The 14,648-nt window shown below is 40.5% G+C and overlaps 1 protein-coding gene across 1 annotated transcript in view; it reads right to left on the bottom strand.

Moving 5' to 3' along the window:
- The window catches only part of AXDND1 (axonemal dynein light chain domain containing 1), a 66,119-nt gene that overhangs the window by 16,151 nt on the left and 35,320 nt on the right, over positions 1-14,648 (bottom strand). Inside the window, exons 17-20 of the mRNA XM_063134197.1 lie at positions 13,595-13,688; positions 12,133-12,341; positions 10,862-10,958; positions 10,111-10,221 (exon numbers count right to left, since the gene is read on the bottom strand). Coding sequence (XP_062990267.1) covers positions 10,111-10,221; positions 10,862-10,958; positions 12,133-12,341; positions 13,595-13,688 — 511 coding nt within the window. The remainder of the gene's footprint in view (positions 1-10,110; positions 10,222-10,861; positions 10,959-12,132; positions 12,342-13,594; positions 13,689-14,648) is intronic.

Genomic DNA, 14,648 nt, shown 5'->3' with positions numbered 1-14,648 from the left:
GTTATGGTGAAGACAAAAGTTACCCTCCATGTCTAACATTGGGTCATCCAGCCCTCAGTGAGTTTCTGTAAGGGAGTATCTAAAAAGATGCCATGTACCTCCCCACAGTTCCTTGCAATTTACAAGTCCTCTTAAAACGAGACATGCTAGTATTTGATCACAATGGAGGAAGAAAGTGGTGCCAAATAAGATATTCCTCTGTACTCAGGATTTCCCTCCTCATTCATTCTGGGGGTGGGTGGCAGGTTCGGGGACTTCCTGGGTATACACATGAACATAAAACCTAGCTGACTTAGGTGTTACTTTCTACCTACTGAAAGAGGCCAGAGGTAGAGTTGCCAGATCACAACCCAGAGAACGGCACTCACGTGCCTGCCATTTCCCAAATTATCCTTACAATGGTACAGGTTGCCATCTTGTCTGAACAGCAACCCATGGCTAGATGTACAGACTATGGGGTGCTTTGGAAGCCACACCGCCCCACCCCCCGCCCCCCGCCCCCCCGCCACGCACCTTGCTGGATTCAGACGACCTGGTAACTTGTGCCACAGTGAGGGTAATTTGGGAAATGGCGGATGGCAAGTGGCATGCCCAAGGTGGAGAAAGGAAGTGACGGTGGCTTCTTTTCCTCTGCTGATCGTCTGAACCCAGTCAATGAGCATTTACCTTTGAAACCATCATAGCCTCACTTTCCCTGCCACAGTCCTCCCCTGGCCCTCTCATCCACCCTTCTCTCCCTTCTGCTGTAAGACAAACATGGACTCCTGATTGCTGCTGGTGGTGAGGGAGGCCAAAAGGGACAGGTGAAAGGAGCGAAGCTACATCGCCTGCCAAGTTCATGGGTGCTTTTAATATTTAGCATTTATTTGTGATTAACATTTATATACAGCTTTATCATCTAAAAAACCATGATGGCGGTGTACAACAATTTAAAACAACAAAACCCTGCAATAATAAAAACAAGAACGTTAAAAACATTTAAATGTTTTTTTAAAAAACCACCACTTTAAATGCATTTAAACTTAAACACTTTTAAATGCTTGTTCTCTGGGGAACATGGGCAAGTCTGGAGCTCATTTACTTTCATACCAGTTTTAAAATGTAATTTGTGTGCAGAAGCCAAAACCAAGTTTTTACCCCAAAATGAAAAAAAATGGCCATATTTGACAGCAGTTACTCACTGCATCTTGAGATGCAGAGTTACTGTGACTGATTTGTAGGAAGTCCTTTTCTTTTCTCTTTTAAAATAAATATTAACGATGCAACTTCCGTTGGCTGAGTAACATCTGGAGTCCCGAGCTCCCAGTCATTGAAGCGTTTATAAGAAAATATCTCACTTCTGAGAGAAATTAAGAGTGAGTAAATTTTGACAGAGTGCAGCGAAAGCCTCTGGCACTGAAAGCGAAAGGAGCTGGAGTTTTAAGAGGGAGATAAGGGGAGACTAAATCAGTTTTGTTACCGGTCTGAAACTGGCGTTTGGCGTTTGGCCGAAAGCTGATGTCTGGAGACCCTAAATCTTCCTCCAAAGATGGGAAAGTACATAAACAACTTGAGCTGCCGCGCTGGGGTAGACATCCCTCAGATAGGAATTTGGCACGTTTAGAAAGGATTGGAGCTAAGGAGCAAGATAAGAGTGACAAGGAAGCGGACGCTCCGATGGCTACTGGGAATCAGAAAGGAGTCAAGGCAGCTCCTGTTGCTAAGAAGCCAGATATGACTCCAGAACAGATGCTGGGGAGTGTCAGAGAGCTGATAGGGGATGAGCTACAAACATTCCGTAAGGAAGAAGAAGCAGATAGAGAAAAACTGCTGCAAAGAGTGGAAGAGAAGATGAGAGAAGCTATTAAAGAGGTTAAGAAAGACACACAAGTTTTGCAGACAAAAGTGGCGGAAATGCAAAGAAAGTCTTTGATTCAAGATCAGAAGCTGGAAGAACATGAGGTCAGATTTGAACAATGGGAGCAAAGAATAATTTTTTTACAGGATCGGGACCGCCGTTGGAATCTTCGCATCAGACGGGTCCCTGAGGTTTCAGGTGAGAACCCTAAAGTTCTGAGAGGCATGATCCTGGAATGGTTGGGGACTGTGACCAAAGAGCTGGGATGGGAAGAAGCTGATCTGGAACATGTCTACAGAATGGGCCCCAGAAGGAGTATGTACCCAAGAGACATTATCATAAGATTTGCAAGTTCTTTCAAAAAAGACCAACTGATGAAAGCAATAAGGTTGGTTCCCGGGATGCTGATGTTCAAATCAAATCCAATTCAAGTTTTCAATGATTTTTGCCCAGAAACCATTAGTTGGAGGAGTATGAAACCATGCACTGTGGTTTTGAAGAGAGCTAGGATAAGCTACAGCTGGGCGTACCCAGTGTTTTTGAAGTTTGTATATGGGGGACGCCATCACAGAATAACATCGACTTTGCAAGGATGTGCATTGTTGCGGGAGTTGGGGCTGATCCAAGGCGACAAAGAGATGGAAAACAAGGAGGTGGAATCTGAAACAGAAGAAGGAGCAGTTGGAGGTGTCGCTGTAGGGAATGCAGAGAAGTGAGAAGACTGACTGGGAGTGGGGACTGGAGGTTGCCGGATACCGTGGGTTGTCACCCCCCCAAGGGTAGAATTGCCATGCGGGAGGTTAGACATCTCCAGAGAAGAAAGGGGGGTAAGGGCTTAAATGTAGGGATGGGTGGGGGGGGTGGGAGAAGAGGGGAGAATGTATGTATATAGAATCATAGAATAGCAGAGTTGGAAGGGGCCTACAAGGCCATCGAGTCCAACCCCCTGCTCAATGCAGGAATCCACCCTAAAGCATCCCTGACAGATGGTTGTCCAGCTGCCTCTTGAATGCCTCTAGTGTGGGAGAGCCCACAACCTCCCTAGGTAGCTGATTCCATTGTCGCATTGTTCTAACAGTCAGGAAGTTTTTCCTGATGTCCAGCCGGAATCTGGCTTCCTTTAACTTGAGCCCGTTATTCCGTGTCCTGCACTCTGGGAGGATCGAGAAGAGATCCTGGCCCTCCTCTGTGTGACAACCTTTTAAGTATTTGAAGACTGCTATCATGTCTCCCCTCAATCTTCTCTTCTCCAGGCTAAACATGCCCAGTTCTTTCAGTCTCTCTTCATAGGGCTTTGTTTCTAGACCTCTGATCATCCTGGTTGCCCTCTTCTGAACACGCTCCAGCTTGTCTGCGTCCTTCTTGAATTGTGGAGCCCAGAACTGGACGCAATACTCTAGATGAGGCCTAACCAACAATATGTATGTTGTTGTTTTTTCACTAGAGGACCATTTGAAAGAAAATAATAATTATATGGAGAATCAAATGAGAATTACTACGTTAAACGTCAAGGGGTTAGGAACAGTGTTAAAAAGGTGGAGAATAGAAGCTTTACTGAACAGAGATAAAGCGGATATTATATTTTTACAAGAAACGCATCAAGTTAAAGAAGGAGTTAATGGGGGCGGAGCTTGACGGCCATGAAAGGGTAAGATTTCTTGGGAGGCTCCCGGATGGGGCATCCAAGAATTCAATTATCTCGTTTAAAAAGGCATGGGTTTCTAATGAACATCAATGGAAATATTTATGACTTTCAACAGATGGTGATGATGGTTTTTTTTGAAAGCATAATCGGCATAAGGAGGGAGGAAATTAGCCCGTTCTTCGGGCTTGTAAATCAGCTTGGCGGAGTGTTGAGACTGAAATCGAAAGTAAAGATATTATTGTTGGATCTCTTCCATCGCCTGCTGAGTTAATTACAGTGAAACATTACTCCTTATCTGGGAAGAATGAGTAATTGGCAATAAATTCACCTATCAGAAAGCATTGAGAGAGGAAAACTGTTTATATGCATGGAAAGAGAGACTGTGTTGATTGCTATTCAGGACATTAAGCAATAGATATAAGCTCCATGCCGAACATTAGAATTTTTTTTAAAAAAGTTGAAAACATTATCTGGCAGCGCCGAAAACGCCCCTCAAGTCATACTCTTGCCCGTCTCAAAAAGGTGTGTACAGAAGAAGTTACACAAAGTAGTGAGAGCGAGAGAGAGAACGGGAGTGACAAGATGGCCGGGAAAGCTAGCAAGATGCCAGCCTCTATGGAGGAACTTAAGAGCCTGATATTGGATAGTAACGCAACTCTGATTAAAAAGATGGATGAACATTCAAAGAAAGCAGATAAGAGGCTGGAGGTGTTAGCTGACAAGATTGCTCAGAATGACAGAGCTATAAAGACATTAGAAGTTGGAGTAAAATCATTGGAGAAAAGGCAGGATGTCTTTGAAAAAAGCTGCAATGTAAAGTTCCAGGACCAAGAATTAAAGCTGATCCAATTACAAGATCAAGATCGAAGATCCAATCTATGAATTAAAAACTTTATTGAAGAACCTGGAGAGGATTTGAGAAAAATAATTTTGAAGTGGTTTAAAGATATGATGCCTGATCTGGAAATAAAAGACTGTGAGCTGGAAAGGATTCATAGAGTGGGAGGAGCAAATTCTAAAGAAGCAACTAAAGACATCCTATTGAAATTTGGCAGCTACTACAAAAAAGAGCAAGTTATGAAGAAATTGAGGTCTATGGCTATGATAAAATACAAAGGCAGAGCAGTGCAAATCTACAACGATCTTTGTCAGCAAACACTCCAATGGAGACGCAGCGTTAAGCAAATAACTGAAACGTTAACAAAGAATGCAATAAAGTATGCTTGGGGTTACCCTATTTTTTTAAGATTTTCACATGGTGGGAGGCAGCACAGAGTAACCTCTTTGGATCAGGGCAAGGAGTTGCTGAAGAGTTTGGGTTTGTTCAAGGATGCAAGTCTGGAAGCTGCAGATGGGAATGGAAGTGAAGCTGGGGCGTCTGGGATGTAATAAATTTGATAAATTGACTACGAGATAATAATACATAAAACTTGTTAAAATATAGAGGTCTTGCCGGTCAGGCGGAGCACTGCCTCCCCCCCCTCCCTTAAGGGTAGATAATGGCCGGAGTGGTAGACTTACGGGGACTTGGGGGGAGGAAAGAGGTGGGGGTGGGATGGAGAGTGGGGAGGTTTGAATGGGTGGGGGGGGAGGGATTTGAAGGGGGTTTATGGGTTTTGTGTTTTTATTATGTGATTATGAGTTGCAGAACACACGGGATCGGAAGGAGTATCAAAAGGTTAAATATGGATAAGAAAATTAAAGTATCAACACTTAATGTTAAAGGTCTGGGGGCAGTCGTGAAAAGGAGGAGAATTGAACAAATGTTAAATAGAGAAGGATCTGACATTATCATGCTGCAAGAAACACATCAGGGGTTCGATGGAGTAAATGAAATACGCACAAAATGGTCAGTTTATTATGAAAAGTCATTGGGGACATAAAAAAAATGGAGTGGCTATTTTGATCTCAAAAAAAAAGCGGATTTATATTAGAAACTATAAAAAAGGATGATAATGGTAGATATCTTATGATAAAGGGACAAATTGAAGGCAAAGCATATACATTAGTTAATGTTTATGCCCCCAATGAGAGACATAGAGAGTTTTATATGGAATTATTTAAAGAAATAGAAGAGTTTAAGGAGGGGTATGTTATTTTAGCTGAGGATTTTAATATGGTAATGGATAATAGATTGGACAAGTCAAACCCCATACTCTAGAATAGATTATATATTTGTTTCAAGAGAGTTTGCAACTAAGGTTTGTAAAATGGAAACAGGGGTAATAAAAGTAACAGATCATGCATTGCTAAGTTTAGAGTTTACAGTTAGAAAGAATTATAAAGAAGCGTTTAGGTGGAAATTAAATACAAAAATTTTGAAGTATAATAAAATGGTAGAAAAAATGCAGAGGGAACTGTCAGAGACTTGGGAAATTAATGAGAAGGGAGGAACAACAAGGGCAGTTGTTTGGGACACCATGAAGGCAGTAGCAAGAGGGATTTGTATTAGAGAAATGTGTAACTTAAGGAGGCAACAGTTTGCAGAACAGGAAAAATTGGAGGTAGAGATTAAGAAATTGGAGAAAGATTATTGGCAATTTAAAAATAAACATAAATTAATAGAAATACAAGCAAAGAAAAAACAATTAGAGAATTTAAATTTAGAGGAAGTTCAGAAAAATTTAATCTATATGAAAAGGGAGTATTTTGAAAATAGCAATTAAAATTCTAGATTGCTAGCCAGACTCACACAAAAGGAAAAAGCTAGGAATGGGATAGGAATATTGAAAGATAAACAAGGGAATTATTGTCACATAATGAAGGGTAAAATAAAAATTTTTCAAGAATTTTATCAATAATTATATAAGGGAAAGGATATTCAAAAAAAGAAGTTGGAAGCTTATATAGAAAAGTATATAAAGAAGGGAATAAAAATAGAACATAAAGAGTTAATGGAGAAGGTAATAACGCAGAGAGAAATTGAAGAGGTAATTGAGAATTTGAAAGTGGGTAAATCACCTGGGTAGATGGTTTAGGACCGGAATATTATAAGGTTATTAAAACCTTCTTAGTACCGAAATTATTGAAGCTGTACAACTCCATATTGGAAGGAGAAAGAGCAAGGGGACAGGAGCAGGCAGAAGAAACATCATGGCCTGCTCCTGTTGGACTCTTCCCCCACCCCCACAGGGCAAACTGTCATCTTGGCCCTGTGGGGAAGAAGAAAGAGCAAGGGGACAGGAGCAGGCAGAAGAAACATCATGACCTGCTCCTGTTGAACTCTCTCTCTCTCCTCCCCCCCTCCCCCCCTCCTGAACTCCTGTTCCTTGTGCGTCATGTCTTTATTAGACTGTAAGCCTGAGGGCAGGGACTGTCTTTTTTGCTAAGTGTAAGCCGCTCTGAGAGCCTTTTTTGGCTGAGGAGCGGGGTATAAATATGATAAATAAATAAATAAAGGAGAGAGGACACCAGAATCATGGGAATATTCATTAATAATTTTAATTCAAAAACCAGATAAAGATTTGACTGTCCCTGATTCATATAGACCTATTTCATTAATAAATCAAGATGCTAAAAAAATTTCAACTATTTTAGCAAGGCGGTTGAATAAATTTATAGCTGAATATATAGGGGAAGATCAATGTGGGAAGATCAATCTCCTCCTCCCTCCCAATCCCCTTTCCTTTTGTATCATGTCTTTTAGATTGTAAGCCTGTGGGCAGGGACTGTCAAGAAATACTTTTGTAAGCCGCCGTGAGAGCCTTTTTTGGCTGAATGGCGGCATAAAAATCCTTAAATAAATAAAAATAAATAAATGTGGATTTGTAGCAGGTAGACAAATGCATAACTTAGTGGGAAGAGTTTTAAATGCAATACAGGTGATAAAAAAGTCTAAGATTAAAGCGGAAATCTTGGCATTAGATATTTTCAAGGCTTCCGATTGTGTGAGCTGGCAAGCTTTAAAGATGGTTTTAAATAAAATGGGATTTGGAAATAAATTTAAAGCTATAATAGAACAGTTGTACTCTCAAAATACAGCCGTAGTGGTAGTGAATGACGGAGTTACGGATAAGATGCGACTAGCCAGAGGGACAAGACAAGGATGTCGACTCTCGCCGGTCCTGTTTGTAATGGTTATGGAATTATTGGCGAATGCAATAAAAGATGATGGGGAGATAGAAGGAATAGGTGGTATTAAAAAAAAAACTGAATATGTTTGCAGATGATACCTTGCTAACTATTAAAAATCCAATAGGAAAGATGGGAAGAATTAAACAGCAACTGAGAGAATTTGAGGAAATTATTGGGTTAAGAATAAATTGGTCCAAATCAGAGATGATGTTATTCAATTATAATAAAAAGGAAGAGAAGGATTGGGAAGAAAAGGGAAGAGAAATGAGAGTTAAGGAACAGATTAGATATTTGGGAATTAAAATTACACAAAATTTAGAGAGTTTAGAGAAAGAGAATTTAAATAGTTTAAAAAAAGAGATTTTGGTAAAATTGGAAAAATATAAAAGATTAAATTTATCCTGGTTTGGAAGAATAGCATTAATAAAAATGAAGATTTTAGCAAAGATTAATTTTGTGTTTAGGATGTTACCAATAAAAATTTCAGAATTAGAGATAAAAAGTTGGCAAAATATCATAAACAATTATTGTAATGGAGATAAGGGAGCGAGGGTAAATAAGAATAAATGGTATTTAAGTCAAAAAAAGGAAGGATTGGGTCTCCCAAATATTAAACTATATTACGTAGCTAATAGGTTAAGACATATTGTGGAGGCAATTATAGGAATAGGAGAGTTAGATTGGATGGATGATAAAACTACAAGTAATATAGAGATTAATTTGGAAAATGTATTTTTTAGGGAAGGGAAAAAAAATGGGTGGAAAGTATAGGTAACCCGCTCTTGAGGTTTCACTGGGAAATTTGGAGTAAATATAAAGGGGAGTTGCTCCCGAGCAACTCACCTCTATCACCGGTAATAATGCTAAAGAATTTTGCGGAGGAATTAAAGAGTAGATTAAGTAAAGTTTTAATAGAAAAAAATAAAATGAAATTAAGGGAATGGTTAAGAGAAATGAATACGAGAGAGGATTTGGAAGAGGTTTTAAAAGATAAAAAATTAACTTCGTTAAATTATTGGCAATTAGAACAGTGGACTAAAAAGTGGGTAAGAAAAAATGTAGATTGTAGAGAATTGACGAAGTTTGAGGAATTAATAGTTAAGAAAGAAAGTGATAAGGGAAAAAGAACAGCATCAAAAGGGTTAATGAGTGAAATATATAGAATATTGGTGGAGAAAGGCTTGATGGATAGTTCAGGTAAAATGGTCTGGGAGACAGACTTGAATGTACAAATAGGACAACAGAGCTGGGAATGCTGTAGGGAATGCAGAGAAGTGAGAAGAGAGAAGACTGACCGGGAGTGGGGACTGGAGGTTGCCGGATACCGCGGGTTGTCACCCCCCCAAGGGTAGAATTGGATGAAGGAAATGGACAAAGACAAAATAAAAGAGTTAGTAAGAGAGAGGCGAAATGCTTGGATGGAGGTACCACAACTAGAACAATGGACAAAAAAGTGGAAAGAGGAAAATATAGAGTGTAGGGAGTGTACAGAAATGGAAAGGTTGATTTTACAAAGAGAAAACAAAAATGGAAAGTTAGTTGGTAGGGGTATAATGAGTGTGGTGTATAAGATACTAATGAGCATGGAAAAGCAACAAGAACATATTAAAATGATATGGGACCAAGATATGGTAGGACAGTTAAGTGGTCAAGAGTGGGGGAAGATATGGAGTCAACGTATATTAAAGAGTATGTCGCCAAGAATAAAAGAAAAGTACTACAAATTAGTATGGAGGTGGTATTTGACACCAGTAAGATTACACCAGATAAATAAGAAATATTCAGTAAATTGTTGGAGAGGGTGTCAGGAAATAGGTACGTATTTTCATGTGGTGGGATTGTAAAAATATTCAGAAGTTTTGGGAAATGGTATTTAAAGAAACAAATGAAATAATGGGATGGAAGGTAGAAATTGGCCCAAAGATAGCATTGTTATCAATATATGAAGGGGTCCAATGTACGCAAAATAGTAAAGAATTAATAACTAATTTACTAACAGCAGCTAGACTGATAATTGCTAGGAATTGGAAAGAACAAAGAGAATATAAAATAGAAGAATAGTATAAAGAAGTCTGGGATATTGCTATTAATGATAGGCTAGCGAGGTGTATGAAAGTTAAGAAAGGAATATTAAAGTGGAACGATTTTGAGGAGATTTGGAAACCATTTGTCAAATTTGTATTAGGAAAAGGGAAAGGGTGTAAACTGTCACAAGATGTGTTATAATTTGGAGTGGAGAATAATGGTCCCAGGGGGTGGGTTGCACCTTTTATTATTATCATTTTTATTATGGTTATTATTATTATTGTTGTTGTTGTTGTTGTTGTTGTTGTTGTTGTTGTTGTTATTATTATTAGATTATTGTATTTAGTAGTTTTTTTTCTTTGTTCCTTATCGTTATTAAATAAAATTTTAAAAAAAATTAAAAAAAAAATATTAACATGTTCCCCTGGGTAAACCAAAAATAATTACATATATTGATATCTTAATGGAAAACAACAGTGTCATCAATGTAAATACCAAGCTTTCCCCGCCCGGTTAATTCTTTCAATACCTCTAAGCCAAACAGGCTGACCAGCTCATCTTTGCTGATTAATGTGGTAGGAGAGGTCTTCATTTCAGACAGGAGAAGGTTGCAGATTTCGATCCAATCCAGGCACTCTATCTGGAAAGATAAAAGAGAAGCAACCAAACACCAGAAGAGAAAGAAAAGCAATAAATTTATTGCTCAAATAGAGCCTCTTACATGGAGATCTCCATCACACCAGTGATTTATCACACACTCGCCATTCCTGGTATGTGGTTTTGCAGCACAGTACTCACATGACATCATGGGATAACACTTAACAACATAGGATTACTGTACCCATTCTTCCCAGCCAACGTCCCGATGAAACAATCAACAACATTGTAGGTAACCGCAGAAAATCCCAGACCCATCAGCCGATGTGATGGACGTAACCAAAATGCTTTAACGATAAGAAATGAAACTTGGAGCCATGATAGCTCTTAAGTAGGGTTTAGGCATACCAAGTTTGAATGAGATTGCTTCGTCAGTTGATTTTTTATGATTTCCTCCCTCAAACCATTCGCCCAGATAAACACACACCTCTCTGATTCTGTGTTAATCCACCCCTACGCATTTATGGAGGGAGCTTTTATCCTCCATAAAAGTGCAGGTGTGGATTAACACAGAATCAGAGGTGGGTGGGTGTTTATCCCGTGACTGTACAACAGACTTCAAACCACATAAAGATAGGATGAATTAAGATTATAGAAAGGCAGGAAAGAGCATTTGGTCTTACTTTGATCTTCTCCAACTGTTGCAATTCATAATCCGCATTGGGTTCAAAGGTAGCCAGTTTCTTACGTGTCATTGATGCAACCATCTCCTTGCAACAGCTGAGGAAATAGAAAATGTCAACCAACCTGCAACAATGTGTTAAGTCATATCAATATCACTTTAATATGAGTCAGCCAATTCCCTTCTGGTTGTGTCTGCCATGTTGATTTGATATTTGCCAATGCAAAACGCAAGACAACTGTAGGCCAGCCGGGAAATATTTGTTGTTTCAAATCTCACTTCTTGATGAACTCGCAAGGTAGTCTTAGACAAGCCCCCCCCCCCCCCCGCTCTCCACACATTGGGGGGATAACAAATGACACCACTTCACAGCATTGCATAAGGCACTATTTGCTGAGGTAAAAACAAAACTCTTATTAACACTTGGTAAAAAATGGCAAGGATGCCCAAGATGGGTAAGAAACCTTGCAGTTTTCTTCCATCGAAACATGATTTATTATTTTTATTTGTTATTAAATTTAAACCACACATTTCTCCTCTTGCAAGGATCCCAAGGTGGCTTACATAACCCTTCTTCTCTCCAGTATATCCTCACAACAACCCTGTGAAGTAGGTTAGGCTAAGAGTTAGTGACTGGCCCAAAGTCACCCAGTGAGCTTCATGGCTAGTGGGGGACTTGAACCTAGATCACCTCAGCCCCAGTCCAACACTCTAATCACTATACTACACTGGTTCTCATTACGCCTGAATGGTGCAGAGGAAGCTACCCATTGAGTAACACCTGAAGGAGGAGTCTTTCCCAGGGATTGGTAGGTGACAACTATGCATTCTTGCAGCCAGTGAAAAATAGATGTGGCAACCTTTTGCCCTAGCTCTTGCAACATCCTCCTAACATCCCAATTTGTGCCAGCAATTCTCTGTGGGTGCACCCGTTTAATGCAGAATGAGGTCAGCACAAGCCCTTGGGATCTTTGAATCCTAGGCAGGTTAAGAACATCAGAAGCCCTCAAGAACCTCTGAATGTGGAGATGGCTAGCTTCACCTTGCAATCTAGGATCCTATTCAGGGCTACCATCTTGTCCTTGAGAATATTGGTACAAAGTCCACTAGCCACTCCCACCTGCACAAATTCTAGAATCCCCTGCATGGCACCCTACCAGAAGTCTGGTACCAAGAAAGAAATACCTCCTACAGCTATTCCATCATAGGTTTCATCCATACCTAATAGGAAGATCTTATAAAGCAGACTGGGTTTAGAGAAATCAGCAATACCTGACCATATAACAGGAGAATTTGCTCAGCTTTGCAGCTAGACCCATGGCTTCTCCTTCCAAGTTGAAAATGTTTAACATCTTATGCTCTGCCTGCCTTGCTGCTTCTGCGTTGGTCAAAGGGAGAGTTTCACGAGAGATGTGGTCTGGCACCATGTGGATCAACAGGTTCGCCATCCACTTGCTCAGAACATTGTGGAAATCAGTGGACTGGAGAAAGCAGAAAACAAGAGAGATCCAAGCTATATTCCAAGGTCACAACATGACCACCAGGGCTGCAACCCTATGTACGCTTATGTGGGAGTGACTTCTGAGTAAATATGCATATGGGTCACTTGTACAAGGGAGAATCTAGTCATGGTCCAAAACTGCGGAAGCTCTTATTCACTTTTCTCATCATTCTGGACAACATCTAGAAAGAGAAAAGGAAGATCCCTTGCCTTAAAGCAGCGGGCTTCAACTTTTCCATATTCAAGACCCACCTTTATCCCTAACCTGCAACAAGATTCATTTTTAATTTTTTACCCTCAACAGCTTGCTTAGGTCATTTTTGGAGGACCTCCTCTAGGTGCCCCTGCCAAGGGAAGCTAGGTGGGTGGCTACAAGAGAGAGGACCTTCTCAGCTGTAGCACCCCACTTACGGAATGAACTCCCCAAAGAGGCTTGCCTGGCACTTACATTGCGATCCTTTCAGCTCCAGGCAAAGACCTGTTTCTTCTTCCAGGCATTTCAGAGACCTAGTTCTAGATTTGTATGGCTGTTTTATCAATTCCTGTGCTATTTGTTCTTTTGTATTGTATTGTATTGTATGCTTTAATTATTTGTTTCGTATTTTAATTTTTTACCAGTTTGTATGGCGTTTTAAACTTTTAGTGGTTTGTAATCCACCCAGAGAACATTGGTTACTGGGCAGATTAAAAATAAATAAATAAATAAATAAATAAAGTTTACCTTATAGCTAGCTAGCCTCCTCCTTTCTCTCCCCTTCCATTTGTCTCTTCCTATCTCCAAAAAAATGGTTATTGCACCAGTGTCAATCGTGAGTCTGGTTGCAACTCAGTTGTGGGTTATAAACTACCAATTGGACCAAAGCCTTAAACCACTGAAAATCTAAGATAGCCTTCTCCAACCTGGTGGCTTCCAGATGTTTGAAATGACGACGCCCAGTATTCCTGATGATTAGCCATGCTGGCACTTGGGGGAGAAGGGCTATCCATGGCTGCTCATCATGATAGCTATATGTTACATCCAGTGTCAGAGGCAGCATGCCTCAGAGTACCAGTTGCTGGGGAACACAAGCAGGAAGGAGCTATTATGGTCATGTCCTGGTTGTGGGCTTCCCATTGGGGCATCTAGTTGGACACTGTGCAAACAGAATGCTGGACTAGATGGGCCTTTGGTCTGCTCCAGCACAGCTGTTCTTATGTTCTTCTTAGAAATCTCAGAAACAATGACATACATACTTCGTGGGTAAGCTGAACGTGTTCTCTTTCCGTACAATTAGTGGTTGTCAGAATCCACTGCTGAATCTTCTTGAACAGATTCTCGGGTACCACCCTTAAGAGAAATAAGTTGGTCAGCCAGTCAAGCCACCTGAGTGCCTACTTCAAAGAATCCTACCTTCCAAAATCATAATTAAAATGGGCTCAAAGAACCCCCAAATTCTTTGGTGAAGAGAACATTCCACACACTGGCCAAGCCAGTGTATACCCAGAAGAACAATTTTAAAGGGCCAAAGTAGATCTGACTCGCAGTTCTGTTTCTTTCTTCAGAGTTGAGAGGAGAAGAGTGGTAGGCGGAAGGTATGCTTAACCCTTTTCTTCCTGCCACCTGTCTTCTCACAATCGCATCCCCCCCCCCCAAACTGCTTTCCCACTCATGGGTTCTGGTAACTTTTCTTCCACAGAAAGAAAAGCCATTCAAAGAAGGCAATTTTGAAGTGGACTCAATCGCCTTATAGGCCCCTTCCAACTCTACTATTCTATGATCTACCAGAGGTGATGAGGTTATGAAACATTTCCCTGCCTGCCCTGTCTCTACCCAGATTTGCAGTCTGCCAAGATTGCTGTCTGTTTAAAAAAAATGTGGAGGAAAGTAGCATTGAACTCTGCGTAACGTCTAGTTTGGTCCTAAGAAGCACAGTGAAACCTACATCACCTCCTTAGCTTTTGGCAACTATGGCAGAATTGCAGTGGAAATTCTTCCTGGCAATGACAATAGCTGATGACACCAGTAAACCATCGACTGACTTCACTAATACAATATAATGGGGACAGGTGGTTGATTTGCAGCTGTCCCCTGGCAATCTCAAGACAGCCTCCTATGCCGTTCAGTTCCTTTCTGCCACATCAGCCAAGACATCGGAAAAAGGCTCTTTAACCCCTTGTGAGTAAGCTTTGGCAGAGTCCCACTTATTATGTATCCCAGCTGGTCAATCTGGGCTACACATGCAATAGAAATGAGGCAGCAGAATGCTGAGCTGGTGGCGGGGGACTCTATCAATTCAGGGCTTAAACC

Source organism: Elgaria multicarinata, chromosome 1 (genome assembly GCF_023053635.1).
Source record: "Elgaria multicarinata webbii isolate HBS135686 ecotype San Diego chromosome 1, rElgMul1.1.pri, whole genome shotgun sequence".
NCBI classification, from domain to species: Eukaryota; Metazoa; Chordata; class Lepidosauria; order Squamata; family Anguidae; genus Elgaria; species Elgaria multicarinata.
This window is presented reverse-complemented; position numbering and strand designations above follow the sequence as displayed.